Source organism: Urocampus carinirostris, chromosome 17 (assembly GCF_059441175.1).
Source record: "Urocampus carinirostris isolate Australia breed hairy pipefish chromosome 17, RoL_Ucar_1.0, whole genome shotgun sequence".
In the NCBI taxonomy this organism is placed as follows: Eukaryota; Metazoa; Chordata; class Actinopteri; order Syngnathiformes; family Syngnathidae; genus Urocampus; species Urocampus carinirostris.
In genome coordinates, this window is record NC_142365.1 from 15,159,695 (window position 1) to 15,187,541 (window position 27,847).

The following is a 27,847-nucleotide window of genomic DNA, read 5'->3' on the forward strand; positions in this document are numbered from 1 at the left end:
CGCAGTTTCACATTTATTTCTGTTTTCATTCGCAAACTGCCAGACACGAGAACAAAAATGTAGAATCACAGGACAGAAGGGATGAAGTTGGTCAGTTATTTTGTACCGTTAGATCACATTTCTTTTAAAAAAAAAAAGGAAAAAAAACTACAAAATAATTTAAATATAAACACACATCCTTCATGCTTACAACTTCATCATATCAGAATCATCAGGTTGAAATTATTTAAATTAAACCATTTTCAAGCAGTACCATATATGCTAGTCACGTTAGCATCTCATTGAAATCGTAGATTATCATCAATATTTCAACAAGCGGACGGATATTTTCCTTTCCTACTCGAACAGAGTTTAATTTTGGAAGTTTCACTGCCATAAAAATTGAAAATACTGCTACAGTATACTTCACAATTCCATAGATAAAACGTACAAATCTATTCTGATGACTTCAATTGACATGGTAGGCACTTGAGTTGACAATAGTCTAGCCCGTCCTCACCTTAAAGACGTGGCAGTGTTTGTGTTTTTCTCGATGTCAGTGAAATCAGCACAACATTTTCTTTATATTTCAGTCAAATGACATCCTGCAACCATATTACAGTTATAACATTGCAACATTATTACAGCGGTGCCTCAGCTATCACACATCACCCAGAGTGTCAGGACCAGAACCCACTTGTGTTGCGTTTCTCACAAGTTTTATTGGAAGAAAGAGAAAGGGTTGCGCCCACGATCCGGTGATTGCTGAACGCTGAAGTGGATCTTCTGTGTCTAGCGATGGCGGTAACGGAAAAACGGGTCAGTAGCCGGGACAGGAGAGCAAAAACGTGGTCGGGGTCAGAAGCGAGTCGTAAGCCAGTAAAGGAGAGTAGACGTGGTCGGGGACAAAAAGAGGTCGAAAGCCGGGACGGGAGAGTAGACGTGGTCAGTATCAAAAACGGGTCGAAGCCGGGGGACAGACAGGACTCAAACAGGTGGGAGTCAGGGTAGAAAGAGGCTTGCCTAGTGTTAACTGAGGTTCGTAGATGGACTGACAAATGGCGACAGAAAGGAGTGGGCACCAATAGGGACAGGGAGCAAATCAGAGTTTGAGGCAGTTGGCGCCAAAGGAGCGGGCACAGGTGCATCACATTGGTAATCATGACACCGAGAGGTTGAAGCAGAATACTGGTATTAATAGAAGCATTGTTCCACTTATAAGTCGATGGTATCCGGAAGAATTAAGAAAACGCACACACATGGCTAAAGTTCATAAAGTGCCAAAAAATGAGCAAGTTTATTGTAATCATTCTGGAGTACACCGGATAGCAGAATGAAACCCAATCGAAGATAGCGTTTAAATGCAACGAGACCGGTCTTTTTGGGAAATAATACATAAATTACGAAATAAACGACATTACACCTCATTCCATAGGTACGTTAAAAAAACGTGTTTATATACAATTGAACAGCATAGGATTGTCTGTACTGTCATTGATCACAACATAGTGATGGGGCAGAGAGCAGCCAATGATTACCAGGCCTATGTTGATAACGCCGCCTCTAAGGTTCTAGATGTCAGGTTAAATACACATTTTATTGAAAAAAAGTGGACTTCATATGAGCCGGGACAGATTAATGACTTTACTCTTCTCACGGAAAAAAAAGACTTCGAAAAATTTCGATTTTGACCTCCAACCTGGAACAGATGAAGTGTGAAAACTGAGGCACCTCTGTGGTTTTTTTGTTTGGTTTTCATAAATCTTTCGCCACCTTACGTGCGACCAAAACGAAACATTATGCCGTGGAAGAGCAAATAAATAAATAAATATACTGAATCTCACAAAAAAAAACTACTCACGTAGTCAGTTGTTATTTAGCTTAGCCTCGCTAACCAGTGCAGTTATTTTTTTCATAGGCTGTACCTGACCTCCGACGATCCGGCCTCCACATTAACCTTCAAAAACATGGCTGACGTCCTCCAGAAACCCTGAAAAATATGAGCAGGATTTGTCTTTGGTTGCATTACTAGGCAAGTCATTCCCTTATTTATCAGAAGAAAAGGAACATATTGTGCAAAAATAATCCACCTTCCTACCGAAGATGAATTGGAAGTGTTGAATAGGTTAGCAAATACCAAAACAATAATATATACAAAAGATGGAAAAGACCTCAGTATTATATAGGAGCACCATTGCCCAAATGTAAAATACTGTACATTAATTCGGACTATAAGTCAAGCTTTCAACTCTGCGGCTTATGCAACGATGCGGCTAGTTCATGCATTTTTTCTAACGGCCACCAGGGGCGCCCAAACAGTAAAGGTGAGAGTAAGACACGTGGAATAAATGTGTCGAGGAAGACGCAAGTTTGATGAGACTTTGCGCTTTTAACATGAAAAAAATTAGCATGAAAAGACCCTCACTGTGGAATAGGTGTCGATTGAAAGGGGAGGGGCTAACTACCATATAGGGAATCATTTTATGAATCTGTTTATTTGTAAACGGAAACAATGTGGCGAAATGAAGCAGACATGTTTAGGACGGATTCCTATTCATCTGTCGTCATTATCGTGTGTCTTGGAATAAATATTTTACACGGTTGTATTCTATGGATTGGCCTTGATGTAACGAAGCCATTTTTGTGGTCATTGAAGACGACCAGGGGACGTACTTGCGAGTTACGCCGACTTAATAGTTTTCAGGTATCTTGTTTCAGGCTGATTGTGATGTTTTTCTGATGAGTATATTTCAAAATGCTCATCATATCTTGAACCCCAGAAGTGTCATATTTTCAATGATATGCGGCATGACGTATTTCAGGGAATGGTGACATCGCACAATCCTGTATTTTTTTCTGAAATGATCTGCATTTATATAGCGCTTTTCAAGTCAATGACTTCCCAAAGCGCTTTACAATGTGCTCCACATTTCCCAATAGCGGCCTTGCAGCCATGTAAGGCGCTAACCTGCTTATTGGGGGTATTAGGGGTTCAGTGTCTTACCCAAGGACACTTCGACATGTAATACGGACAAGTCGGGATTCGAACTGGGATCCCTTGATCCCAAGACGAGCGCTCTACCTCCTGAGCTACTGCCGCTCCGGACTAATCAAAAGTCCGGCGGCCCACCAGCAAACCAACAGAACTTTAAGGGGGTAGGGTACCGTATATAATTAAAACTCTTTCTGCTTACCGTCTTTCTTTGTAAATGTCTCGCGTTTCAATGTGGGCACATGCGGCTTATAGTCGGGTGCGGCTTAGAATCAGGTGCGGCTTATGTATGTATAGTTTTTTTCCTTTAAAAATGTACTGGGTGCAGCTGATAATTGATAAAAAAAACACATTTAGTGAAAATATAAAAAGGCAATGAAAAAAAATATAAGAGGGTGGGGGAGTCGCAGGGCATGTTTTACTTTTGTTAAAGGTAAATCTAAAAAAAATCCTCAATGAAGAAAAAAACGATATAAAGGCAACATTAATTATCACTATTTAGAACAATTTGTAATTTTTCACTTTGTACAAAAACAAAACCTTAAATTGGATTTCTTGAAAACTAAAACAAAGACGTTGTTCAGTTCAACCAACCCCTCCCCCACCCCAAAACTGGAATTCAGTTTTCATAACCCACATCTTTTTTGAAATGATCATTTAGGCCTTCAGTAGAAAGGTGAGATGAAATCAACCTGGGCAGGGGTGCAAGAATCCAGGGGACAAATCATTTTTCACGGCACTGTAGGTAGGAAGAAAACGTTTCCCAGGTAGGTGCGCATGCGTGTTTGGGCATTGGTAGGACATTTCGAAGGGTAGGAGGGAAACTCAGAACACCGGGCTAACCCAAATGTAACAATTGACATTTTAGGCCCAACTCGGTCGAAAATTTGGGCCAGGCCTGGAGTAGGGGTTAAAACTTACCTATGTCGCCGACCGGCCCCAACCTGTCCTCACAATCTGTGCCTGCGAGGCTCGGAGCGAGGCGGGGAAGGCGGCGGGGGCAACGTGACGGTGGTTGGGGGATCCACGGGCTCATCCATGGGCAGGACCAGGCGAGTGCCCCGAATGGACACCTCCTGCTCACCCAATCCCAGTCCGTCGTCAAAACCAAAGTCTGAGCCGTGAAGAGGCCCACGTTGGCGTTTGGCCCCGTCCGTGCTGACGGTAACATCTGCGAACATGGCGTTCACGCCGGCGTCGTTCATGATGAAGTCCGAGTCTTCGTCGTGGAGCGGACCTTCGTTCTGTATGGTGTTCACAACCCAATCAGAGAGATACTCAAAGAAAACAGTTGAGTGAAAAATGACCCAATTTGGGTCAAGATGGGACATGGGTTATATAGACGAGCCCTCCAAAAACAGTTGTAAAAATAATTGTAAAGCAATATTAAAAAAAATAAGAGCAAAGGGTTAAAAATGTATTCAATATGTTTAAAATAACCTTTAAAAATATCGTTAGTTTGTTTTAAACAACCCTGATTTTTATCTAATCATATAATACATAACACACTTAATAATTGTGGTTATTAAATGCAAAAAATGGGTGATTTTCTTTATAATAACAAAAAAGAAAAATTTCAGGGACTGTAATCATTTTGTAAAATAATAAGAATATATTAAAAATATATCAAATTTGGCCATTTCCCACACAAGCTCCTTCTACCACTCCTATCCAGAAAATATCACATATATTAGTCACTTGGTCTAAAATAACCCAGGAATGAGTTTTTCCATAAACACCCCAATATATTTTTCATTGGATTGTAATATACTCGAAAACAATTTGAAAGAAAAAAATTGTAGGAAATGATTAGGTAATTTTGTTTAAAATAAGCCTTAAAAAGAGGTAACATTGTTTTAACACCCCCCACCCAGAAATATTGGTCTTTTTTTAACCCTTAATAAATCCTCTAAATTTTCCATAACGGCAGTCATTTTGTAAAATAAAACGTTGAGCCAATATTCTACACAAAAACCCTCTCGGTCCAAATATATGATACATTTCTTAAAAAAAACACACTCAAATACAGACGCTCCCCTACTTGAGACCATTTGACTTACGAAAAATGGTAGATACGAACATTTTTTTCAGCATGACGTATATTCGGACATGTAAGTTAGATTATGTATTGTGTGCACCTTTTTCCGAGAACAGGACATTACTGTAGTGCTTCTTTCCGCCGCTACCGGCATGTGGTGGCACTGTGAGAGGTCATCAAGTATCCACCCCGAAGAAGAAATGTGTTCCTCTTCCTAGTTCGTGTGTAAAAATATTGTACTGAATCTCCAGCGCGCTAAGAACTTTGACATTTTTATTGTTTCATATCTCGCGCATCCATTTAGTATGGTTGGTGTAGAGTGTAAATTAAACTCAACTTTATCTTTATAGAGCATATTATTCTATGAAATGTTTATTTTTTTTTAGTACAAAACAATACAGGTTACTTATACTAGCCTTAAACACACTTGTATAAACCTTAAACATACAAAATATAGCACTGAAGCAAATTCAACAAATGAACAAATTCAACTTACGAACGATCGTCTGGATCTCGTTCTTAGGTAGGGGAGCGTCTGTATTTTTTTTAATGGATCGTAATATACACAAAAACTAAAACATAAAAATTAAGTATAATACAAGAATAAAAAATGGATAATTCTGAATAGAACAACTTTAAAAATGTGTGATTTTGCTTTAACACCCACTGCACACCTATAAAGTTTTTCAAACAAACCTAACCTCAACAAAAATGTTGTCCTTTTGAGTAAAAAAAAACAGACAAATATAAAGTACCAGAACTGTACTTATTTTTTTCATAGAATAATAAAATTTCATTTAATAAGAATGTCAAAATCAAGTGATTTCTACCCAATAAGCCCCAAAAAGAACTGCGAAATTTCTGTTATGCGCATCCAAACCTCGTATGCTTGCGGGCTGGTGAGGCAATGCGCCAGGGGCCCGCAACAGGCGGGGAGGGTGGCGGTGAGTGGGGGCCCACTGTGCGTTAGGAGAGGTTTTAAGTAGCTGCACAAAAAGCTGTCAAGGACATTTCAAAACAATGAAAGAAGGGAATGAAAGGATGCTGGTGCCTAAAGCAGGGGTGTCAAACTCATTTTAGCTTGAGGGCCACATGGTAGAAAAAGCACTGGTCACAGGGACGGGACTAATAAATAAATGGCAATAAAAGTGCCTTAGCTGTAAGGCTGGGGATGTTTTGGAGGCTCACTATTAAATTACAATTATAATTCAGGGGTGTCAGGTTTCATTATAAAACAATTATCAAGGTTTTTTTTCTTTCCTGCACTAAGATTTAATATCTTGTAGTGGTTATTAACTTTAAAATGTATTTAACTCTGGGAAATTAATGCTGATTGGAAACTGACAAAAAGGCATAAAAACACTATTCAAATGATTAATAATTTTTAAAGTCTTTAGGCTTTTTATATATTTGGTAATATATATTTTTAATAAAATGCTTACCTGAATATGGCACTTCACTGTAAGATTGCATTTCTATTATAAAAAGGAGCTAACACTTCTTAGCCAGGTGCGATTTTTTTATTTGTATTTTCAAATCCGGGAGTTAACCGATCATTTCCGATCGCTGGGGATTAAAAAGCAGTTTTGTAGCAAATGTTGCGGTTAAGTGAAACATCAAATTGTATTGCCTTAAACAGCGTGTTGGTGACTTCTATTTTAAGTCAAATCCCATAGGGATGGTTCTTTCCTCAACTGTTCTTTGGTTGCTGAATGGTAGTTAGCATACTGTACAGCTACAGCGGTTGGTTATGGGTGACAGGTCGCTTTGACGACATCTAGTGGACATATTTAAAATTGCATGTCATTGTTGCTCAATTCTTTTTTTCTTTGGTTTCTCTTAGTAATGTGTTGAGGGCCAGTTTGAATCTGTTGGTGGTGGTATGTTTGACTCCCCTGGACTTTAATAATAGCTTTATAAAATAGCTCATTAAATTATTGTTTTTACTCCATCCACTCCAAGGATACTTGTGATCAAAATTGTACCAGATCCTGAACGGCCACGCGCTCTCATGTTTGGTGTTTCTCCTCTGGGAGCCGTCCAGCATCCCTGAGCCCTGTCGGGTGAAAAATTCTGTTTTATTTTTCATTTTTCTATTTTACAAAATAAAAACTAATATTTTATCCTCTCATACTTACCCAGTGCTCTTGATCAGAATCCACACCGACACTTTGGGAAAATAACAAAGGAAAGTCAATGTGATTTTTTTTTTAAGTGACAGTGAGTAATAATTAACCACTAGAGGTCATTGTAGCTTAAAATGGAGCTAAAACGCGTGCATTGGAAAAATACACATTTAGGAAGTCTGAAGGATACCACCTGGCAAAACGTGGGGATGAAATTCAGCAAGCAACAGGTTGTTAATCCCACAAATGAAAACAAAAGATACACCTGAAGTAGCTAAACAGAGCCAATATCTGGAGTTGGTCAAAGCGGGTGTGGATAGTTAATTTTAGCAGCTAGCAGGAGAAGCTACTAAGAAGGCCAGGAAAAGATTGCAAAGAGTGCAATGCAGAATTTGTCAAGCATCTGGACCCTGAATCAGGGAATTTAGCTATAAAAGCTGCTAGAGAAAGAAACAGTGGAAAAAGTCGAAGAAGACGAGCGCCAGATGACTTATTCAAAGAACTTAGTGACATGGCATGTCTCGAGAAGGAAATACTGGAAAAAATGTTGAAGATGACCACTGCCAGATGCTTCGAACCATGGAACTTAGTAATGTGAGTGGCTAGAAAATGAAACAGTTGAAAAAGTTGAAAATGGCAAGCGCCAGATGCTCAAATAATGGAACTTACTGACATGAGTGGAAACAGCAGAAACAAGTGGAAGATCACAAAACACGGCGATGTGAGTGGCTCGAGAAGGAAACAGTGGGGAAAAAGTGGGAGACAACTAATCCTACAGGCATAGATAACAGTATTTAGCGATGTGAGTGGCTGGAGAAGGAAACATTGAGAAAAATCCAAGATGACAATGGCCAGATGCCTGAATCATGGAGCTCAGTCACATGAGTGGCTTGAGAATGAAACATGGGAGAAAAGTGTACCAGATGCCTGAATCACAGAACTTATCCCTTGGAGTGGCTAGAGAAGGAAACAACTTGGAAAAAGTCAAAAGGCACAAATGCGAGATGCCTGAATCATAGAAACTGGTGACATACGTTGCTAGAGAAGGAAACATTTGGGAAAAAAGATTGAAATCAACCAGTGCCAGAGGTGTGAATCACAGAATTGAGTGACATGAGTGGCTAAAAAAAGAACATAGTAGGAAAAAGTAAAAAAAAAAAAGACAAGTGCCAGATGCTTAAATCCTGGAACCCAGTGACATTGAGTGGCTAGAGAAGGAAACGGTGGTAAAAATGAAATACAATCAGTGCCGGAGGCCTGGATCATGGGGCGTGACCAGCTGTAGAAGGCGAGTGACACTGAAAGACAAAGCAGGAGCAGCTAACAATGACGGTGAGCCATATCCTATGGCCAAGTGGCTAACATGAGCGACTAAAGAAAAAAACTGAAGAAAAAAGGGGGAAGGTGTCTGAATGAGTGGACTCGGCGACTATCACATTTGCGGTTACGCTATGGAAGGTAAGTGGCTGTTGAGGGCTAAAAGCACCAATGAAAAATGGTCATTCTGGGCTTCTAGTAGCAAGATGGTGACCAAACCTGTCCACTTCATTCCATTTTCAAACGACAAATTATGTGTATGAGCCTGATGTGATTTTTGCTTTAATTAAAATCAATAATATTTCATTTTCAAGAACAACGCAATTTTACACCACTAGGTGTCCCTTTACAATACACACTTTTACTTCAAAGGAAAGCAGAACTAGAAATAGCTTACGGGATACTCATGAAGGACAACATAGGCATGGTGCCTCCGCCGCAGATCCACACGGTGAAGAAGACGATCAGCAAAGTGGTAGAGAACATCATCTGGCGGGCGTAAGTGGCAGTGTCCCGGATGGACAAGGCGAACGTCATTGCCCCTCGCAGTCCTGAAAGAGTGATACATTCATTCTATTTAAATATTGGACCCCTGCGAAGGAGATTTCTTATAGGATGACAGTTTGTTATTTTGACTATCATTGCGCAGTTGTTTATTACTAATCCATCATTGTCACAACCGACCAATCATTGTATTGTTCTTTTTCGGTTCTGCTTTTGTAACCTAGGACATGTAATAAAAACAAGGGGCTCAGGCAAGGGCCTCCAGAACGGATTGGAATCCCTTTCAAATTAGAAATCCACTGATGTCTTTTTATATTCAGTAGGGTCGCGGGAGTGATGGAGCCCATCCCAGCTATCAACGGGCAGTGGGCAGGGGACACCCTGAACTGGTCGGCAGCCAATCGCAGGGAACACAGGGACAGACAACTCACTCACTCACTCATTAATTCACACCTATGGACAATTTGGACCGACAGATCAACCTGACATGCATGTTTTTGGAATGTGGGAGGAAACTGAAGTGCCTGGAGGAAACCCACGCAAGCAGGGGGAGAACATGCAAACTCCAAACAGGAGGTTCGATCTCATGACCTCAGAACTGTGCCGCACACGCGCTAACCACTGCTCCGCCGTGCTGCCCAGAGTCGCCTCACATTTGCCAAAAAGCATCTTGATTATCCTCAAGACTTTTGGAGAAACGCTCTGTGGACTGATGAGTCAAAAATTAAACTTTTTGGAATGTGTGCAGACTGTCACATCTTGTGGAAAACGACACAGCAGTTGACAAAGATAACACAATGCCAACAGTAAAGCATGGTGGTGGCAGTGTGATGTAAGCATGGGGAGAACATGCAATCCCCGCACTGGAGGATTCTATCCCATGACCTCGGAACTGCGCCGCGGACACGCCAACCACTCAGCCGCTGTGCCGCCCTCTTTTTATTTTAAGTCGACTTAAGTTTAAACATATCAAAAAGACAAAAAAGTAAGAATACCGTTTAGATCAGGGGTGTCAAACTCATTTCACATCGGTGGCCACATATGGCCAGGGTAGATGTCAAGTGGGCCGAACTATTAAAATTATACCATACATGCTATAAATAATCAAAATATCATGTCTTTAGGAAAATAATGAAATTTAAACATTCCTTTTACAAAACATTTCATGGACAAATGTGCAATTTACTTTCTCATATATGCATTGCAACTGATCCCAATGATTCTAAAAAGGCACAAAACTTTAACAATAAATTGGTATCCTAAAATGTAGTTCATGGACTTTAAAAGGTTCTTCAACTTTAATATTAAATGAGATTTACCAAGAAAGGAATTCTTAAAACATTTGCACATGTGCCTATAAAATCTATATTTAATCCCTGCCTACACCTTACAAACTAAGGGGAGTGATGTTAAATGTGTAAAGAAAGTATTCAGATCCTGCGGGCCTGATGGAACTTCCTTGGGGGCCGGTTCGGCCCACAGGTCGTATGCTTGACACCCCTGATTTAGATGTTGTTGGGGTCCTTCCTGTTTACTCCCATGTGTAGCTGTTCGCCACTACTGCTATCTTCTATTTAATAGAAAAAGGATTTGAAAAATGCTTCTGCTCTTGAAGCCCCAATGTGTAACAGTTCACCACTAGATAGCACTGTGTTATCTGGTATGAGCGAGGGTCAGCGCCTGAAAGCATAGCGTGGCGGCATCCATGGCGGGGGATGATTTTTTTTAAATTAAAAAAAACCCCATTGGTATGAAAGTTTATGTATTTTTCCCTAGTATTCAAATCAGTTTGTTTCAGTTCATTCTGTTCAGTTCAGTTCATTTTTTGCACTGCTAGAATGCACTAAATATAACACACTGTCCCTTTAATGTATTGTTTACATTTGCATTTAAAAATATCATTCGAGGGTATTTTTTTGCATTCTTCTCAATTAAAACAAAAGTTGAAGACTGTCAAATATATATTTTTTTCCTGAAGAAATCTCATCTTAATTTTGTAGACTTAATCTTGTGACAGTACATTTTTGGGATAAAAAGCTGAGTATTAAAACCTGTTCAGAGAGTAATTTTCATTTCAAATGTGCCCAAACCATGAAAGGAACACTATATGAAATGTACAAATCATTTTTTTAAAGAATTTTGATAAAAATGTATTTGATTATAGAAAGCAAACTAAATTTTGTGTACAAATTGCTACACAACTCTTAAGAAACACTTAATCCTCAAATAAATAGTAATAAAAAGCCTAATACATTTCATTTAAACTGAAAAAATAAAAACATTCCAAAAACAAATACATGAAATGCATTTTTTAGAATACAGTACGGTCTTTCAATAAGTACCTTGAACAATACTGCTCTCTGCTGTAAAGAAATGGCATTAAACTAGGCAAAAACTAAATGACAGTACTAAGATGCATTTTTAAGTGAGTGCACTAAAGTTTGCATAAACCCAAGAAGAATAAATGGAGAAAATGCAAAAATGAAATTGCAAAAACATACCTGCAAACATCATCACGTGCTGGAAATTGGACCTGATCTTGTTCTTGCGGCCCAGGTTGAGCAGAAAAGACAACGGGTAGATATTTGCCGCCCTGCCTAAGAACACCGCAATCTAAAGTACAATTTGGGTCAAGGGCTACGTGCCAAGCTTGGATAGTAAGGGAGGAAAAGGTTTCAAACAGGTACAGTACTCTATTTTCCAGTTTACAAGGCGCACACTCGAAAATAGTCTTCTCGGAAATATTTTTTATATATGAGGCACACCAGATGATGAGGCGCACCTTACAAAATAGTCTTTTTCTCAAATGTTTTCATATACTAGGCACACTAGAGTATAATACCTAACCTCAAAAATAGTCCTTTGTGAAAATGTTTTCACATTAGGCACACCAGATTAGAAAGCGCACCCTCAAAAATAGTCCTTTTGGATGGAGCCCATCCCAGCTATCTCTGGGCAGTGGGCAGGGGACACCCTGAACAGGTTGCCAGCCAGTCGCAGGGCAAACGGAGATGGACAACTCACTCGCTCATTCAAACCTAGGGGCAATTTGGATGGCCAATTAACCTGACATGCATGTTTTGGGAATGTGGGAGGAAACCGGAGTGCCTGAAGGAAACCCACGCAAGCACGGGTAGAACGTGCAAACTCAAAAAAAGGTTTTTCGCCACTTTCAGCCAAGAGGTAAGATCTTAAGCCCAAGCCGATCCGAATTTCGGGACTGTTCAGGCTTTCAATGTCAATCAATGTTTTTCTCAATTGGTGTTCAACACAAATGAAGATGTTGAGGACGCTGTGATGCCACCCTGGCCGACACCCTCGCCGAACAGACAACCACGTTCGAAAACGCCTGGAAAATGCTGAAAGCAGACCTCTACAATACATTCAAAGTCCTCAACATCAAAATGGAAACTAATGACTGACACACCAGCTAGACTGGTTTCATCGGCTCAAGACTTACTTTTGGCTCTTCTGCTAGAAAAAAACTCAATTGAGACATGATCAAAAATGAGGGGGAGATGTTAAGGCGAAAAGATTAAGAGTCAATAAGATAAAAAAAATGGTACCCATTAAATGATATCTATATGTTATACGGCACATGATTATGCAGATCTAGATTTTTTTCATCCTCTTTTATAAAGAGTTTATGATTAATTCTCTTGTGTGTTGATGAGATGTGATTCAAGTTACATAAAATGCATTGTTATAAAAATCTAATTACATGACAAGAATAATGTGAAAAATGTTTTGATTGTCAAGGGGACGGAACCAAGATGAATTCCGTCTTTTTCCTGTCACCCCTTTTTTTTCTTCTGTTTTGCGAATTTTTTGCTTACCATCCACATTATAGTCCTTGTGTTTACTTCAATTTCGTTTCAAAGGACAGTCTTTCGTGTTCATTTTTGGGGGATGCGCCCTAAAATCCAGTGCACACCTGCAGGTTTTTTTTGGGTTCCAAAAATCAATCATTCCAAATTGAATGCCAGTGAAAGGATACAAAAGCCCCGATGATGAACAAAGGGTTGAAGACGTGCGACTGGAAGGAGAAGAGCGTCAGGCCCATGTAGGAGAAGATGAAATTCTCTGCCAGGAAGTTGAGCAGCTCGAACAACTGCAGAGAAATTTGAAAAATGGCAGCTAGTTTCTGTTGGCGTGTCCCTTATCGTACTCACCTGCTTGGTGCGATCCTGCGAATCCTGGGAAAGATTGTTGAAGGTGTAGTGAGCCTGCGTGATGCCGCAGAAGAGCACGGCGACCACACCTAGATCGAGGAACGTGATTACGATTCGGCTTCAGTTCTAAAAGACGAGCGGGACTCTACCGGTGAAGCCGCAAGCTTCGGCCAGGAGGAAGGTGCTCCAGGACATGAGGAAAAAGAGCGCCGTCTCCAGCAGGGGGAAGTCCCTCAGTTTGGTGAACTTAGTCACGTGATCAAGAGTTAAGACAATGCCAGCGAAGGAGTTCAAATGATTCATGTCATCATCACTGGATAGCAAGTGTAAACAAAATAAAATCTCCTAAAAATAATTTACCTGAAAAAAAACATTCCTTTGGGAAAGAAATACAAAAATAAAAATCACTCGGGGAAAAAAAATCTCTTGTAATTTGGTTTAATCCCTTAACCTATCTAGTAACAGAATTAATTTAATCTAATTATGTATTTAATTCAATTGATTAAAAATAAATGTTTTCCCTTGGGATAAAATCCACAGTTGCACAGGTTTTCTATCGTCCCAGCTGTTTTCCAGCTAAGATGCCCATGCTACACTCTTCTGCAGAAATGTGATTGCAAAAAAAAATAATAATCGGGCAAGAATGAAAACCTTCTGTGTGTTATAACTCAGATTATTCAATGTTAGTAGCACTTAAAGTATTTCAGTTCAGGACAAAACTTTAGTGTGTTAACTGACTATATTCTCAAAATGGTTTAAGAACAACATTCAATTTACTTTGAGTATGTCTTGGACTTAGGTGAATTTTACAGGAACGTTAACAATAATCAAATTCTAATAATCAATCAAAAAACAATAATCACAACCTATTAGGCCCTATGTGAAAAAGTAATTGCCCTATGAACCTAATAGCAAGTTGGGCCACCTGTGGCGGTGATAACAGAAATGAAACAAGAATTGGTAATGAGTCATTCACAACTCTGTGGAGGACCTTTAGCCCGCTCTTCTTTGCAAAAAAAAATTCAAATATGCAATCTTGAGGAGTTTTCTAGCATGAACTTCTTGCTTAAACTCACACCACAGCATTTCAATTGGATTTAAATCCGGACTTTGACTTGGCCACACCAAAACCTTCGTTTTGGTTTCGTCGTTTTTTTAAGTCATTCGGATGTGGAATTGCTGGTGTGTTTTGGATCGTCGTCCTGCTGCATGATCAAAGAGCACCTAAGTTTGAGGACACAAACGGATGGCAGGACGTTCTCCTTCAGGGTCTTCTGGTAGAAACCAGAATTCACTATTCTGGCAACCCCAACAAGTTGTCCGGGCCATGAGGCAGCAAAGCAGACCGTCACACTGCCACTACCATGCTTTACTTTTGGCATCCTGTTTTTTTGTCAACTGCTGTGCCGCTTTCCACAAGATGTGATAGTCTGCACACATTCCAAAAAGTTTAATTTTTGACTCATCAGTCCAGAGTGTTTCTCCAAAAGTCTTGAGGATAATCAAGATATTTTTGGCAAATGTGAGGACACTCTGTGTTCTTTTGTGAATTATCCCAAGGATGCCATTTTTGGCCAGTGTCTTTCCTTAAGTGGAGTCATTTACATAGACTTTAACTAAGGCCAGCGAAAACTGCAGTTCCTTCTGTATTTTTCCAGGTTCTTTTGTACCCTCCTGGAAGAGCTGTCGCCGCACTCTTGAAGTAATCTTAGTGAGTCAACCACTCCTGGTAAGGTTTGCCACTTTTACCAGTTTTCTCCATTTGTGGATATTGTCTCTGACAGAGGTTTATTGGAGCCCTAGAGCTTTGGAAATGGCTTTGTGACCTTTTCCGAATTGATAGATTTCCATCATTTTAGTCTACTTTATTCTGGAATTTCTTTGGATTGTGGCATGTCACTTGTGTTCCTGAGATGTTGTAGCCTACTTCACTTTGTCTAACAGATTCAATTTAAGTGATTTCTTGATTCAATTTTGTGTGTGGCCTGTGGAATGGAACTCAGTTTTCCCAAAAACTACCATTAGTCACATTTACTTTGTGATTTATCAAAGGGGGGCAATTACCTTTTCACATAGGACCAGAAATGTTTTTTTTGTGCCGTAATTAATGGAATCAACATTTCAAAACTGCATTTTGTATTTCCTTGGGTTGTCTCTGTGTGATATTAAAATGGTTAAATGATCTGAAACCTTTGGGAGTGATAAATATGCAAAAACACATAATTCAGGAAGGGGGCAAATACTTTTTTACGGTAATGTAGTTAGCAAGGCGACAGGACTTCTTTCTACTTTGATTTCAGTTAGACAGCGACATAACCAGGCTGCAATGGATGTTGCAATAACAAATAATAAACTGATTCCTCATGTTGAGGTTTTTGAGTTTTTCCTTGCCTTCGTGTAGGTTTTAGATCAGGGGATTGGTTAATAATAGTCTGTGGTTTGCAATAACCTGTGGCCTGTCCAGCCCTTTGAGACGCTTTGTGATTAAGGGCTATAAAAAACATGACTTGAATTGATTTATAAAGGGAATGGTTGCGGCCATTCCCCAAATAAACAGCAGCTAAAGAAAAGAAGTTTGGCTAAGAGAGACATCGTTCACTAGTTGTCTAGCTGGCGAAAAAGGGGATGATTGAGAGTTGGGATATCACAGTAACCATTTATGAATGAAAGTATTAATGGTGAGACAAAAAGTCATAATGGTAACTTAGGTTCTATGAATTACATTATTTAAATGTAATTTTATTTTTTATGCACCTCTAGCTCTTACTGAAGTTTTAATTCCAGGTGCCTTATAGTCCAGTACGCCTTATGTATGAAAAATATATCACAAAAGATTCTTGCTGGTGGATGTGCCTCATCACAGTGCGGAAGATACGGTAATTTGACCAACATAGCTGATTATTAATAAAATATTACTCTTTTTGAGTAACAAGACATTAAAAAGGATATGAGCGCGGTGACCACTCCGGTGACCACGCCGAGCGCAAAAGAGCCGCTGAAGACGCCCAAAAAGACCCCGAAAGACTTAAGCATGGCCGAGGTCTCAAAGCTGTGGCTGTTGTCTCCTGTCGGCTGGTAGGCCACGATGGAGCTGGCAGAGCGCAAAAACACCGTTAACATGCTAACGATAAAAACAAAAAGCCGGGCGCCGTCACTTTAAATCAGGGGTGTCAAACATGGGAGCCTGCAGGCCGGATCAGGCCAGCCAACAGATTGAATTCGGCAAGCCGGCGAGACACTACTAAGAGAAGCCCAAGAGAAAAATGAGCCGCATCATATCAAACAGTGACCTGCACTTTGATATATGTCCGCTTGATGTCGCCAAAGCCAGGCAGGGCCACTCACAAGACAACTGCAGCTGGATTTCTTCTTCTCGCTTTCTCTCTCAATTTCTAAATCTTTTTTCCCCTCACTCTCTTCCTTCTTCTCATTCCTCTCTCCCTCCCTTTCTCACTCTCTCACTTCCCTGCTCCATTTCTCTCACGTTTTTCTCTCTTGCTCAATCCCTTTCTTTCTCCATCTTTATATTACTCTTTCTTTTCCCTCTTTGACCCTTTTTCCTTTTTTCCCCTGTCCCTAACTCTATTTTTCTGTCTTTCTCACTCTCTGCCTCTCTCACTTCCTTTAAATCTGTTTCTCTTTCTGTCTTTCACCCTTTTTGTCACCATCTTTTGCTTTTTCTCTTTGTTCTTTCACTTTTACTCTTTCAGTCCCTCTCTGTTTCTCTTTCTGTCTTTGTCTTTTGACCTCTTTCTATCCTTCTCTTTGAGTTTCTCTTTTTCTGTGTTTCTCTTTCTGTCTCTCTCACTCTATATTATATCATTATTTCTTTTTTTTCTCTTGCTCATTTTCTCTCTCTCCCCCTTTCTCTTTTTCTCCCTAATCTCATAGTTTGGCCTCCGCGAGAACTTTTTTCTACGATGTGCCCCCAAGCTCTATTGAGTTTGACCCCCCTGCTTCAAATGATCGAGGATGGGCGTCGGTTTATGAGGGAGTGTCTAAAACAGCGGAAATCCGTTGCAGGGAAAAACGAATCCCAAACCGGCTGTAATCCATAAGGAAAAACTGATTTAAACTTTGGATATTTCCTCAAATAGTGGCCTCAAAATAATTGAGAAAAATACATTTATAGTGACCCCAAGTGGTGTAAATATACTTCATTAATGTAAATAAAATAATATTGATTGAAATAATAAACAAAAACACAGCAACAGCTATCTCATAAACTTGATTTTAGGTTAAGAAATATGTAGTAACACTAAATGACTGACATATATGGCGGCCATGTTGTTACTACGGAAGCCTGAAGGAGGATTTTGCTCAGCTAACTTTTCCCAGTAATGCTTTTAGCATCTAACAGCCACTTGCTGCAAACAGCTGAGCCACTCATGTTAGCCACTTGGCTGCAGTCCAACCGCTATCGTTATTGCTAGTTTCACTTGCTTCGTCTTTGAATATAACTAACCTTCTACAGCTGGTCATGCAAGAGTACGATGCAAAGTCCTGTTTTTCCATCATTTTCCATTTTTTTCCCGCTGCTTCCTTCTCTAGCCTATTACGCAATGAAGCTCTGAGATTCATTTGGCGCTTGTCATCCTAGACCCTTTTATACTGCAAACAACTGAGCCACAAATGTGATGATTCCCCAGTCCTGTCCTTTATGCATCTTTGTCTTTGTTTCCTCCTTAGCCACTCAAGCTAGCCACTTGACGTTAGTCTTATGGTTAGCTACTCCTGCGTTGTCCTTCAGTTCCGCTCGCCTTCCACAGCTGCTAATGCTAGCAAACATCCGGAGTCTGAGATTCCTGCATCTTCCACTTTTATTATCTCTAGCCACTCCTGTTAGCCACGTGGCTGCGGGCTATGGCTCGCCGCTAGCAGCTATTGTTATTTTTAGCTAGTCCTGCTTCATGCTTTAGTGTCACTCGCCTTCCACGGTTGTTCATTATAGCGAACGTATTGGAGTGAGTCCCATGATTCTGGCATCTTCAACTAGTTCCTTTTCTAGCAAATAATGTTAGCCACTTGGCTGCAGGCCATGGCTTGCTGCTAGCCACCATTGCTATTGGTAGCTACTCCTGCTTCGTCCTTCAGTGTCACATACCTTCCACAACTGATCATGCTAATGAAGATCACAGAGCCCCATGATTCCAGCCTTTTCCCTTTTTACCATTGGTTACTTTTCTAGCAATTCCTGTTAGCCCCTTGGTTCCATGCTATAATTCATCACTATTTTAAATACAGTTTGCAATATTTTGCATTTGCATGCCGTCATGAGCTCAAATTGCCTCAGGAAACTGGTTGTTGTCTTGAAATTGCATTTACCATCTTTGTATAAACCTCATTTAGCAATTACAAACGATCTTTAGATGTGAGCTCACGTAAGACGTTTATCTTAACTGACTTTTCCACATCTTCTCAAAGACTCATATTGGGGTGATGATTGGAAATTGAAGCGGTTTAGAACTTTGCTGCGTTATTGATCGGAACTACAAACAAAAAGGATAAAAAATATTGACATCTCTCGTACACTTTTTGAGGAAATAAGCAAGCACCAAGAAATCCCGCCGACCCACCGAGGACCGATTGTCTGATTGGTCCACTCTAGGCTGCCAATTGGACCCCCCCGCCTAGTCTGCTTCTCCAATCGGAGGAGAACGCTGCATGCATACGTACGGTAGATGAGGAATGACACGGATGGATGGATGGAAGGCCAGCAGTGGAATGACAGGGACTTCAATTAATGCAAATTCCAGCAGATGATTGGATGATGGGACGATAACAATTGCTTGATTTTCATTTTTTTCATGTTTTAACTTACGATGAGAGGACGATGGCCACGGCGTCGTTGAGCACGCTCTCCCCGAAAAGTAGAGCGTATAAGTCCACATCGACCTTCAGCTCGTTAAAAATGGCCAACACCGTCACTGCAACAATGAAAAAACATGTTTTGTTATTAATCTATGATTCTCATCTGAAAGTCTCTCATAAAGGACCAAAAAGTCATTATAAATAAAAAAAACAATGAGAAATTTGGATAGTGAAGGTTTTTTTTTTTCACTTTTACTTTTTAATGATAAGGAAAGCCTGTTATCTATATTATAGCTGCTCTCATTCATCTCCACTGGCAATTTGGCAAGTCGAGGACTACAATAGACCCTGGGATATGGTGACCCTGCTTTACGGCGTTCTTACTTAAGAGTGCGGAATATGATGTTTTTTCTACCCTTCTTTACGGCATTTCCCCAACTACACTAGATCAACAACAAATTATTTTGCGTTCTATTTCTAAGATGCTAAAGGGATAAGCAAAAACATGATGATCATGGAAATGAAGCTTGCGATGATCAAGAAATATCCAGAAGGTATGTAAATTGCTACCAGCTGTAAGTTGAAAAATCAGTATCATTTTCAATGTGCTGTTGCTTTCCTCTACCCCCCTCTGCATCCACCCGCTACTCTACTGTACGAGCCCAAGTCACATCAAAGGTAAATCAAATTTCATCTTCCTTTACATGTATATTTATTTCTAACTGTATTCAATCACATACACATATATTACATTTAAGTGGTCTACAATGTAATATCTTGTCATTCCAATGTTTTTTTCCGGGGTATCGGGGTTGTGAATGCATAAGCTCCCATCGGTTTCTATACCCCGCTATGGGGCAATTTAACTTGGTGATTCATTCAGTTTTTTAGAGAAAAACTAACTCAATCAATCAAAAGGCCCATAACAAAAATCATTGAGCTGGATGACAAATCTTTTTTAAAGTCGTACCCGGATCAGTGGCGGATACAATGGCGCCGAAGAAAAGGCAGTCGGTAAAGAAGAAGTCTCCCCCGAGCTGGCCCACCGCTTTCATGAAGGACACAAATCCGTACATGATGAGCCTGAGAAACATTACAAGAAGTTGTCAAAGACTCAGAGAAGTTAGTTTTCGAATAGGAACGGACTGCTTACCCGATTATAAAACAAGATATCACCGTTCCCATGAAAGCGTAAGCCAGGATGGAGCCGATGTTGCGGAAAAAATGTCTCTGTAAAAGAACATCATAAAACTGTTTTTGTCATCTGTAACCAGTTGTATTAGAAGGCAGTCTGAAGTGAAACCAAATAGAGAAAACAGAAAATGATGTGTAGGGATTGAGGTTATATTGTATGTATAATGAGTTAGCCACATTTAGCTAGCTAATTCCAATCTGTTCTACAGGCCCAAAGTTCTTAGAGGCACCAACAAAGAAGAACTATAGAAGAAATGGAGACTGCACAAAAGTCTTTGGATGAGTCGAACTGTTTTACCCCCTAAAACATTCAGATTACGAACGTAGTAACCTAACCCTCTTTATCGGAATATTAACCGTCAGAATGTTATCATATTTCGATGACTGTGCATGTTTACATGGCTTCATCAATTTGAATAATCTGTTGACCAGCTAGTGGCAAGATTGAATCCCGTACATTTGGAATGACTGTATACTGTATATTTCGCGAGCTAGCCAGAATTAGCATGTCTAATTCGCTTTTTGTTTGCGGCACCTAAAGAAGGAAGAAAAACCTTAGGAGATAGAATCAAGAACGTCTACAAGGCATCAGCTCAACAGAGAAGTTATTCGGACTATGAACAGACTAACCAACACACTTAACCGGAAGATTTGCAGATAAAAGAATATTTGGGTTACTGTGCACTTTTTTATCACCTTATAAAACCTGAATATCGACTATATTTTCATCTTATTCCCTGCATGTAAAGATTGTTTTGTATGGCAATAATCTAAGAATCAATAAATCTAACGTACGATAATCTTTCCAAAGAATGTATCGCCTTACCCGTTTTAGACTGTAGCCTGCGTGGAAGATGATTGGAGGCAGCAAAATGTTGAAAAAAACTTCTGGGTCAAATGTAACCTGAGGAAATGAAGATGAAATTAGTTTTTGTTAGTTTTGTGCATTCATTATATTTTTTCAAAGTTAAGTAATTTATGCTGGTATACGATTCGTTTTAATTATACAGAATCATTCACATCCAGCAAATTTAGAACCTCACTCTAAACCAATGGTTCCCAAACTTTTGCAGGCTGGCGCCCCCTTGGCTCCCCAGCTAATTCCTAGACTACGCAAAAGCAAATTCTGCAGTAAGCGTTTTCTTTTGTTCCCCGGCCGCTTCGTCAAAACCAAGATAGGTCCAACCAAGTGATGTACCGCCCTTCTACGGTGCAAGCTTCGTTTCTTTCTCGTTTGTTGACTCTGGGACTATGTCTACGGAGTCCACCATGACACTCAATGAGCTGACACGGTGGGTGTGGCATAGTGTGGTGCTTGCAAACTTTGAATCGCGTTTATTGGCTTGTGCCATTATTAAAACTTGCGTCTGATTGGACGGCGCTTTTAAAACTTGAACAGTAACAATTGTGGTTGGCCAAAACTCCATCACTCATAACAAAACCTTGAAAAAAACGCAGTGCTTTACGGTTTCACAACCACACGACATCACATCACGATGTCAATTCGATTTGGGTTAATCGTGCAGACCTAACGTGTTGTGTACAAATCGTCAAACAGACGTTCAAACTTCTGACTTCGGACTGCCGTCCCCCTACCGCCCCCCTAAAGCCCCCTTCTTCCTTATCCCCCCCAGATCTTTCCACCGCCCCCAAGGGGGCGGTACCGCCCACTTTTGGGAACCAAGAGTCTAAACTACGCAAAAATTAAATTTGTGATTCGTTGGATTGCTAGTTTGCTGATCAATAAATTACAAAAAATGCCATTATTATAAGAAAAACATAAAAAATGGATTTTCTTATGAGTATATTTGGTATTGGCGTCATCCAAAAATAATTGAAAGCAATCAAGTTACATTACTGCAATATTATGGTATTCAAATTACATTTTTTATTAAATCTTTCAATGGGTAACAGTATCAGATTACATTTTTAAAGTACCATATTTTCAAGACCATAGGAAGTACATTTGAATTTTCTTCAAACTGTGGAGTGTGCTTTTTCATGCATTGTGCCATGTGTGTATAGTAGACAACACCATGAGAAGGCAAACAGGTGACGTGTGGAACTTCAGGCACTGGACATTGGTGTGAACCGGCCGTTCAAAATAAGGCTGCCAGTGACGTGCGAGCAATGGATAAGCGATGGAGACCACAGTTTCACTAAGAGTGAAAGGCAGCCTCGGGCGTGTTAATATTTCCGAGGAAAAGTAAACCTGCCATCTTTGATGGAGTTTTAGCGCAGAAACTGAGGGTGAGGACTTTGAATTACTGGTAAGAAAATGTGAGTGCCAAACTATTTTTTAAAATTGTGTTTTACCGTGCCTGCACTTATTGGTGATTAAAAAATGTTAGTACTTTGTAAGAAATATTCAAGTAAACGACAACCAAACTTAGTTTTGCTCCCGCTGTAATTTTAAATACGCACACTAGTATAATGTCTATGTTGCTTTAAGGTAGATGTAGTGTCGACGCAGAAAGTGAGGCGCGATTGGATGACGTGAGCAGGGCGAACAGTGTCGCGAGAGAGAGTGTGCGCGCGAGAGATGAAGTTCAGTGATTTGTTTTAAATAAACGGATGCCGACTTTGTCGCTCTCCAGGGAAGGCGTACGTGTGCATGTATATTCTTACTTTATTGAGGAGTAATCAAAAACCTCCCTAAAACGACACGCTACAGAGGACAGCAGAGGACCCCCGCGCCCAATAATCAATGGCGCCGTATGTATGTGTTAAATACAGAAATTGAACCCTCGTCAGTACTTTTCTGAGCATCTCGTCATCCTGCATATGTCGGCCTTTGGCGCGACTGACTTCTCCCTTGAGCGTGTATTCGTAGAATCGTCCGCTGACGTTGACCAGGAGGGTTGCAGGGCTGGCGTTGACGGCGCAACCCTGCACAACGTCGCTCGTCACGGGGGGAACGTGCACGCCGAAGCGCAGGATCACGCCCACCAGGAGACCTTTCCACAAAAACAAGAGGAATACATTTTCTAAGACAGTGATTTTCAACCACTGTGCACGACACACTTGTGTGCCGTGAGAGATCGTCAGGTGTGCTGTGAAAAATCATCAATTGTTTCTATTTAAAATTTAAAATTTTATAAAACATTTATGAATCATTTTCTGCAAATATTATGTCATTGTCAAGTGTATGTGCTCTAAAAACTGGGGTATTATAAATTATATTGTAATTAAACATACTGTTCAGTGTCATTTAATAACATTTTTGGTTAGTGGTGTGCTGCAATTTTTTTTCAATGTAAAAAACGTGCCATGGCTCAAAAAAGGTTGAAAAACACTGATCTAAGACACTCATTTGCAGACTTGGACAGCTCTCAATATGAATTAAACAGAGTGCAAGGAAAAAAAAATTTGGAAAACTAACAAAGTTTCAATACTGCCTTAAGTTGAGAAGCCAATACAATCACAAACAGCCATGCAACTGTTTAAGGTCAAGGGCTCCAGTGCCTCAATCACATTACAGAGAGGTGGAGAGGAGACACAAACAAGTTGTTCTACTACTTCGAAAAAAAAATTAAACAATTAAAAAATAAATAAAAATATATTAATGCTAATACTACCTCTAAAAAAACAAAACACAAAGCATAACATTCCAATTACCGAACATAAAAATGGCAAGAATTAAACCAGAGATGTGCAGCTGAATGTGCCCAAGCTCTCCGGTGCCTCGTGCACATTATAAAGAGGTACAAATGAGAGGAAACACAAGCAGGTTGTGCTAATACTTAAAAGAAAAACACAAAATTCAAAATATATTAATGCTAATCCGGAACATAAAAAGGATAAGAAGCACACATCTCGAGCCATGCGGATTATTATGGCCAAGCTTTGCGGAGCCTCGTGCACATTATAAAGAGGTAGCACGGACACACAACCAAGATGTGGACTTATATAGAAAATCAAAATATATTCTTTTGAGAAACATAAATATGAGAAGTACATGTCCCGAGCCACGCGACTGATTATGGCCTCTCCGGTGCCTCAAACACATTGCAAAGAAGTGGAGAGGTGACACAACCAAGTTGTGCAACTACTTCAAAAGAAAATCAAAATATATTTTAATGCGATTAGATCACAATCCTATAAAAATACAACATCCCGAGTCATGCGACTGATGATGGCAGACCTCTTCAGTGCCTCGAGAAAATTATAAAGAGTTTAAGAGGAGATAAAACCAAGTTGTGCTACTACTTCTATTAAAAAATACTGATTTATAAATATTTCTTATGAAAACATACAAATGTTAGAAGTAAATGTTACTTATGTGAGAGATCGCTCGCACGCAATCACTGAAAGAAACAGATCTCAGGATTGTAACAAAAGCAAGAGGAATACACTTTAATGTTTTGCTTTTCCAAGTATCATTGTTTTTAATGTACTAAAAATAAATAAATATAACATGAGAACAATCAGATTTTTCTGGCTGAACAAAAAGGACAGATTATATATTTTCTTACTTATACTGTCACTAGTTTTCCTATTCAAAGACGAGTGCTTAGTTTTTTTCTCCAATTGAACCAGTTTCTGCGTCCACACCGTCACATGATAACTGTGAAGAGCTTTAGTGACGCGAAATTCCTGAGCATCAACTGATAAGGGCATGTCACAACTGTCATGTGACAATTTGATGTAATAAAAAAAGGTTAAAAATATATATATTTTTTTTTTAAATAAAATCAAAAGGACTGGAAAAGTGCTATTGTTACACTTACTGATAATTTTATGGATTATTCCTTTTTTTCCCAGTAACGTTCTTTTTTTAGCTGAGCAAAAATGTTTTTTTCTATTCGATTTTAATTAAAAAAAATAATAATAATAACTATATTTCTGGAAGATGCATCTATTATTTGATCTGTTTGGTTTCTTTATTGCTTTTTGTGTTTTCCTTAAAACTTTTAGGCTAATTTGCCTTTTGCGTAACCATGTTTCATGTGTTGAATTAGGGTGTCCCCTTTTAGGTAAAGCAATCAAAACATAAATGGGAAAATAAGTAAACAACTTTTTGATGTCTTCAGTCTAGACTAGAGCAGTGTTTCAATCCATCCATCAACTCCTTTTTCTCCCTCCTCATCTCTCCCTGTTCTTTTCCCCTTCTCCTCTCTCCCTCTATCTTTTTTCTCCCTCTCTTCCCCTTTCTCACTCTCTTTTTTCTCCCTCTCTTCCTACACCCCCCCTCTCTCTCTCTCTCTCTCTCTCTCTGTGCAGATCAGCTCTTGTAATTTAGTAGATTTAGTAAAAAGAAAAGGTTTAGGGGAAAGCTTTTAGAACAGGTTGGAATTTCTCTTCAGAGGTTTGGGTCCTCTCCTGCTCTCCTTGTTTCCCTTAACCACTAGTGTCAAAGAGTTCTTCCTGTGGTGTCGCATCTCATCTGATTAGCTACACCGCTTATCCTCAGTAGGGTCGCGGGGGTGCTGGAGCCCATTCCAGCAATCATCGGGCAATGGGCAGGGGACACCCTGAACTGGTTGCCAGCCAATCGCAGGGCACACAGGGACAGACAACTCGCTCGCTCATTCACACCTAGGGACAATTTGGACCGGCCAATTCACCTGAAACGCATGTTTTTGGAATGTGGGAGGAAACCAGAGTGCCCGGAGGAAACCCACGCAAGCACGGGGAGAACATACAAACTCCGCACAGGAAGTCTAGAGCTGGATTTGAACCCACGCAGGAGGTTCCCAAGACATGAACTGTTGTGTATATATATATATATATACATACAACATATTGTGGTTAGCACGTCTGCGGCACAGTCATGAGATCGAACGTTCCTGTGTGGAGTTTGCATGCTCTCCCCGCGCCTGCGTGGCCCCCCTCCGGGCACTCCGGCCCCCTCCAACACCCCAAAAACACGCATGTCAGGTCAATTGGACGTCCCAAATTGTCCCCAGGTGTGAATGAGTGATTGGATTGTTGTCTGTCTCATTGTGGCCCGCGACTGGTTGGCAACCAGTTCAGGCTGTCCCCTGCCCACTGCCTGAAGATAGCTGGGATGGGCTCCAGCACCCCCGCGACCCCACTGAGGACAAGCGGCGCAAACAATCCATCCTTCCTGTGGTGTGTCTTGGGCAAATACAACCGGGTGGCGCACATCCCTCGCCCGCCCAACACAAGTTCAAAATCCATTAAAATATTCTTTCCTTATTATGAGCAGGGTTGGGTAGGGTTACTTTAACTGGATTACGTTCAATTACTTTTGGATTACTCCAATACCAAGTATGCTAATAAAAGACAAAAAACTAAATATGAATCAAATTACTCAATTTTGTGCAGGCTTGGGGAGTAACGGAATACATGGAACGGCAAAAATGATGTTGGCAAACTGTTAGGATTTATTTTCATTTTATTTCTGTCGCATTTTATGTTAGTTTTGCCAGAAATCAAAGAGATCAAAGCCAGGAGAGAACGCTTACCACGTGCTGTGAGTCATCATTTTATTCATATTTAGTTTCTTTTGTCTTTTATTAGCATATTTGGTATTGGAGTAATCTAAAAGTAATTGAAAGTAATCCAGTTAAAGTAACCCTATCCAACCCTGATTATGAGTCTCTAGTAAACCTTATACTTATCAGTAGTTTTTTGTAAAAGCATTCTTAACTCATTTATTTTTAGAACCTCATACTTTTTAAGCTCGCACGGGTCACATAAAATAATTTGGCGGGTCACATTTGGCCCCCGGGCCATGAGTTTGATGTAGGGTAAGTAGACCGTGTTCCGGTATAGGGGATGTAATTTCCGATTGACGTCATTATTCCACCAATTTCAATGATGCAAAAATCCTTATTGTAGTCCGTTGTCAAATAATCCCGGTTTAGCAAACTCAGTCAACCATCACCTAGTAAACTAGTTAGTATAAGCGCTAACCAGTTTGTTCCACGGTTATCTCCGTTGGTAATTTCAATGACATGAAAATCGATTATTAGCCTGGTGTAGCTGACTCCGTCAATCACCACAGTAGTAAGCTAGTTAGTGTAATCGCTAACTAGTGTGACTCCGCGGTTAGTTGGTTATCTCCTTACCGTAAATCATGGCCAGGCCCGTTTCGTGTAAGAACCTGAAGCGTCGGTGTTTAAAGAGCCAAATTGTGAGAATTGTGAGCGTCAATAGCATGATGAAGATGAGCAAGTTGGCGCTGTCTTGTCGGTGGCTCTCCTCGGCCAGCCTCTCCGTCGCCACGTTGTCCATGGCCGGCTTTCGGGAGAAGATTTAACGCAGAAAAGAAGACTTATTTGAGGAGACGCCGTCGTGGTGTTGGCGTTTGGGAGCGCTAGAGTGTACTGTTATGACAGACCACAACAAACGAGAAAGATTTCCGGGGAAGGAGTCAAAATAAGAAAACTTCCGGTTTTCAAACTAAGACTAACTAAGACACATTAGTTTTAAATATAAGGTGTATTTTGGTGTTTTTAAGTCACTTATCTGTTTAAATCCCCGCCTTTTTTGTTTATTTATATTTTCTTGTAAATTGGATTACTTTTACAGATCGGTTCCGATGGCAACATTGCAGTAGAATCTTTGTACCGGTATACATGATCTCCCGTGTTATTTTCGATTGTTCTCGATTGTTCTCAGCTCAGGGATGCTGCTGGAAATGTGAATTTCCCTTCGGGGATGAACAAAGTATCTATCTATCTATCTATCTATCTATCTATCTACAACATACCTGTCAAGCTCCAGGGCTCTATGCCCTTACGAA

The 27,847-nt window shown here is 40.1% G+C and overlaps 1 protein-coding gene across 2 annotated transcripts; it reads right to left on the reverse strand.

Annotated features, from left to right (window-relative positions):
* Positions 1-27,483, reverse strand: LOC148349311 (sodium/hydrogen exchanger 6-like). 2 transcript variants are annotated; one of them, XM_088321042.1, is made up of 18 exons: positions 27,171-27,483; positions 22,891-23,090; positions 20,960-21,037; positions 20,093-20,169; positions 19,910-20,022; positions 18,950-19,055; positions 18,705-18,788; positions 16,078-16,219; positions 13,278-13,383; positions 13,129-13,217; positions 12,954-13,067; positions 11,458-11,569; positions 8,850-9,003; positions 7,148-7,178; positions 6,977-7,065; positions 5,890-5,995; positions 3,893-4,215; positions 1-1,969 (listed from the first exon to the last, which is right to left on the reverse strand). In XM_088321042.1, the coding sequence occupies exons 1-17, from the start codon at positions 27,334-27,336 to the stop codon at positions 3,922-3,924; spliced, it is 2,061 nt and encodes a 686-aa protein (XP_088177168.1). In that variant the 5' UTR covers positions 27,337-27,483; the 3' UTR covers positions 1-1,969; positions 3,893-3,921. The 2 variants fall into 2 exon arrangements, with proteins under 2 accessions (XP_088177168.1, XP_088177169.1); XM_088321043.1 differs by lacking the exon at positions 18,705-18,788.
* Between the last annotated feature and the right edge of the window lie 364 nt (positions 27,484-27,847).

What these genes read in the sequence shown, in the direction of transcription:
- LOC148349311 (XM_088321042.1), bottom strand. Translation starts at nt 27,336, where the DNA reads ATGGACAACGTGGCGACGGAGAGGCTGGCCGAGGAGAGCCACCGACAA. An exon ending in CGCAGGATCGCACCAAGCAG is followed by an intron (nt 13,068 to 13,128) that starts GTGAGTACGATA and finishes ATTTCTCTGCAG; the next exon opens with TTGTTCGAGCTGCTCAACTT. An exon ending in TGGTACAATTTTGATCACAA is followed by an intron (nt 5,996 to 6,976) that starts GTATCCTTGGAG and finishes CTTTTTGTGCAG; the next exon opens with CTACTTAAAACCTCTCCTAA.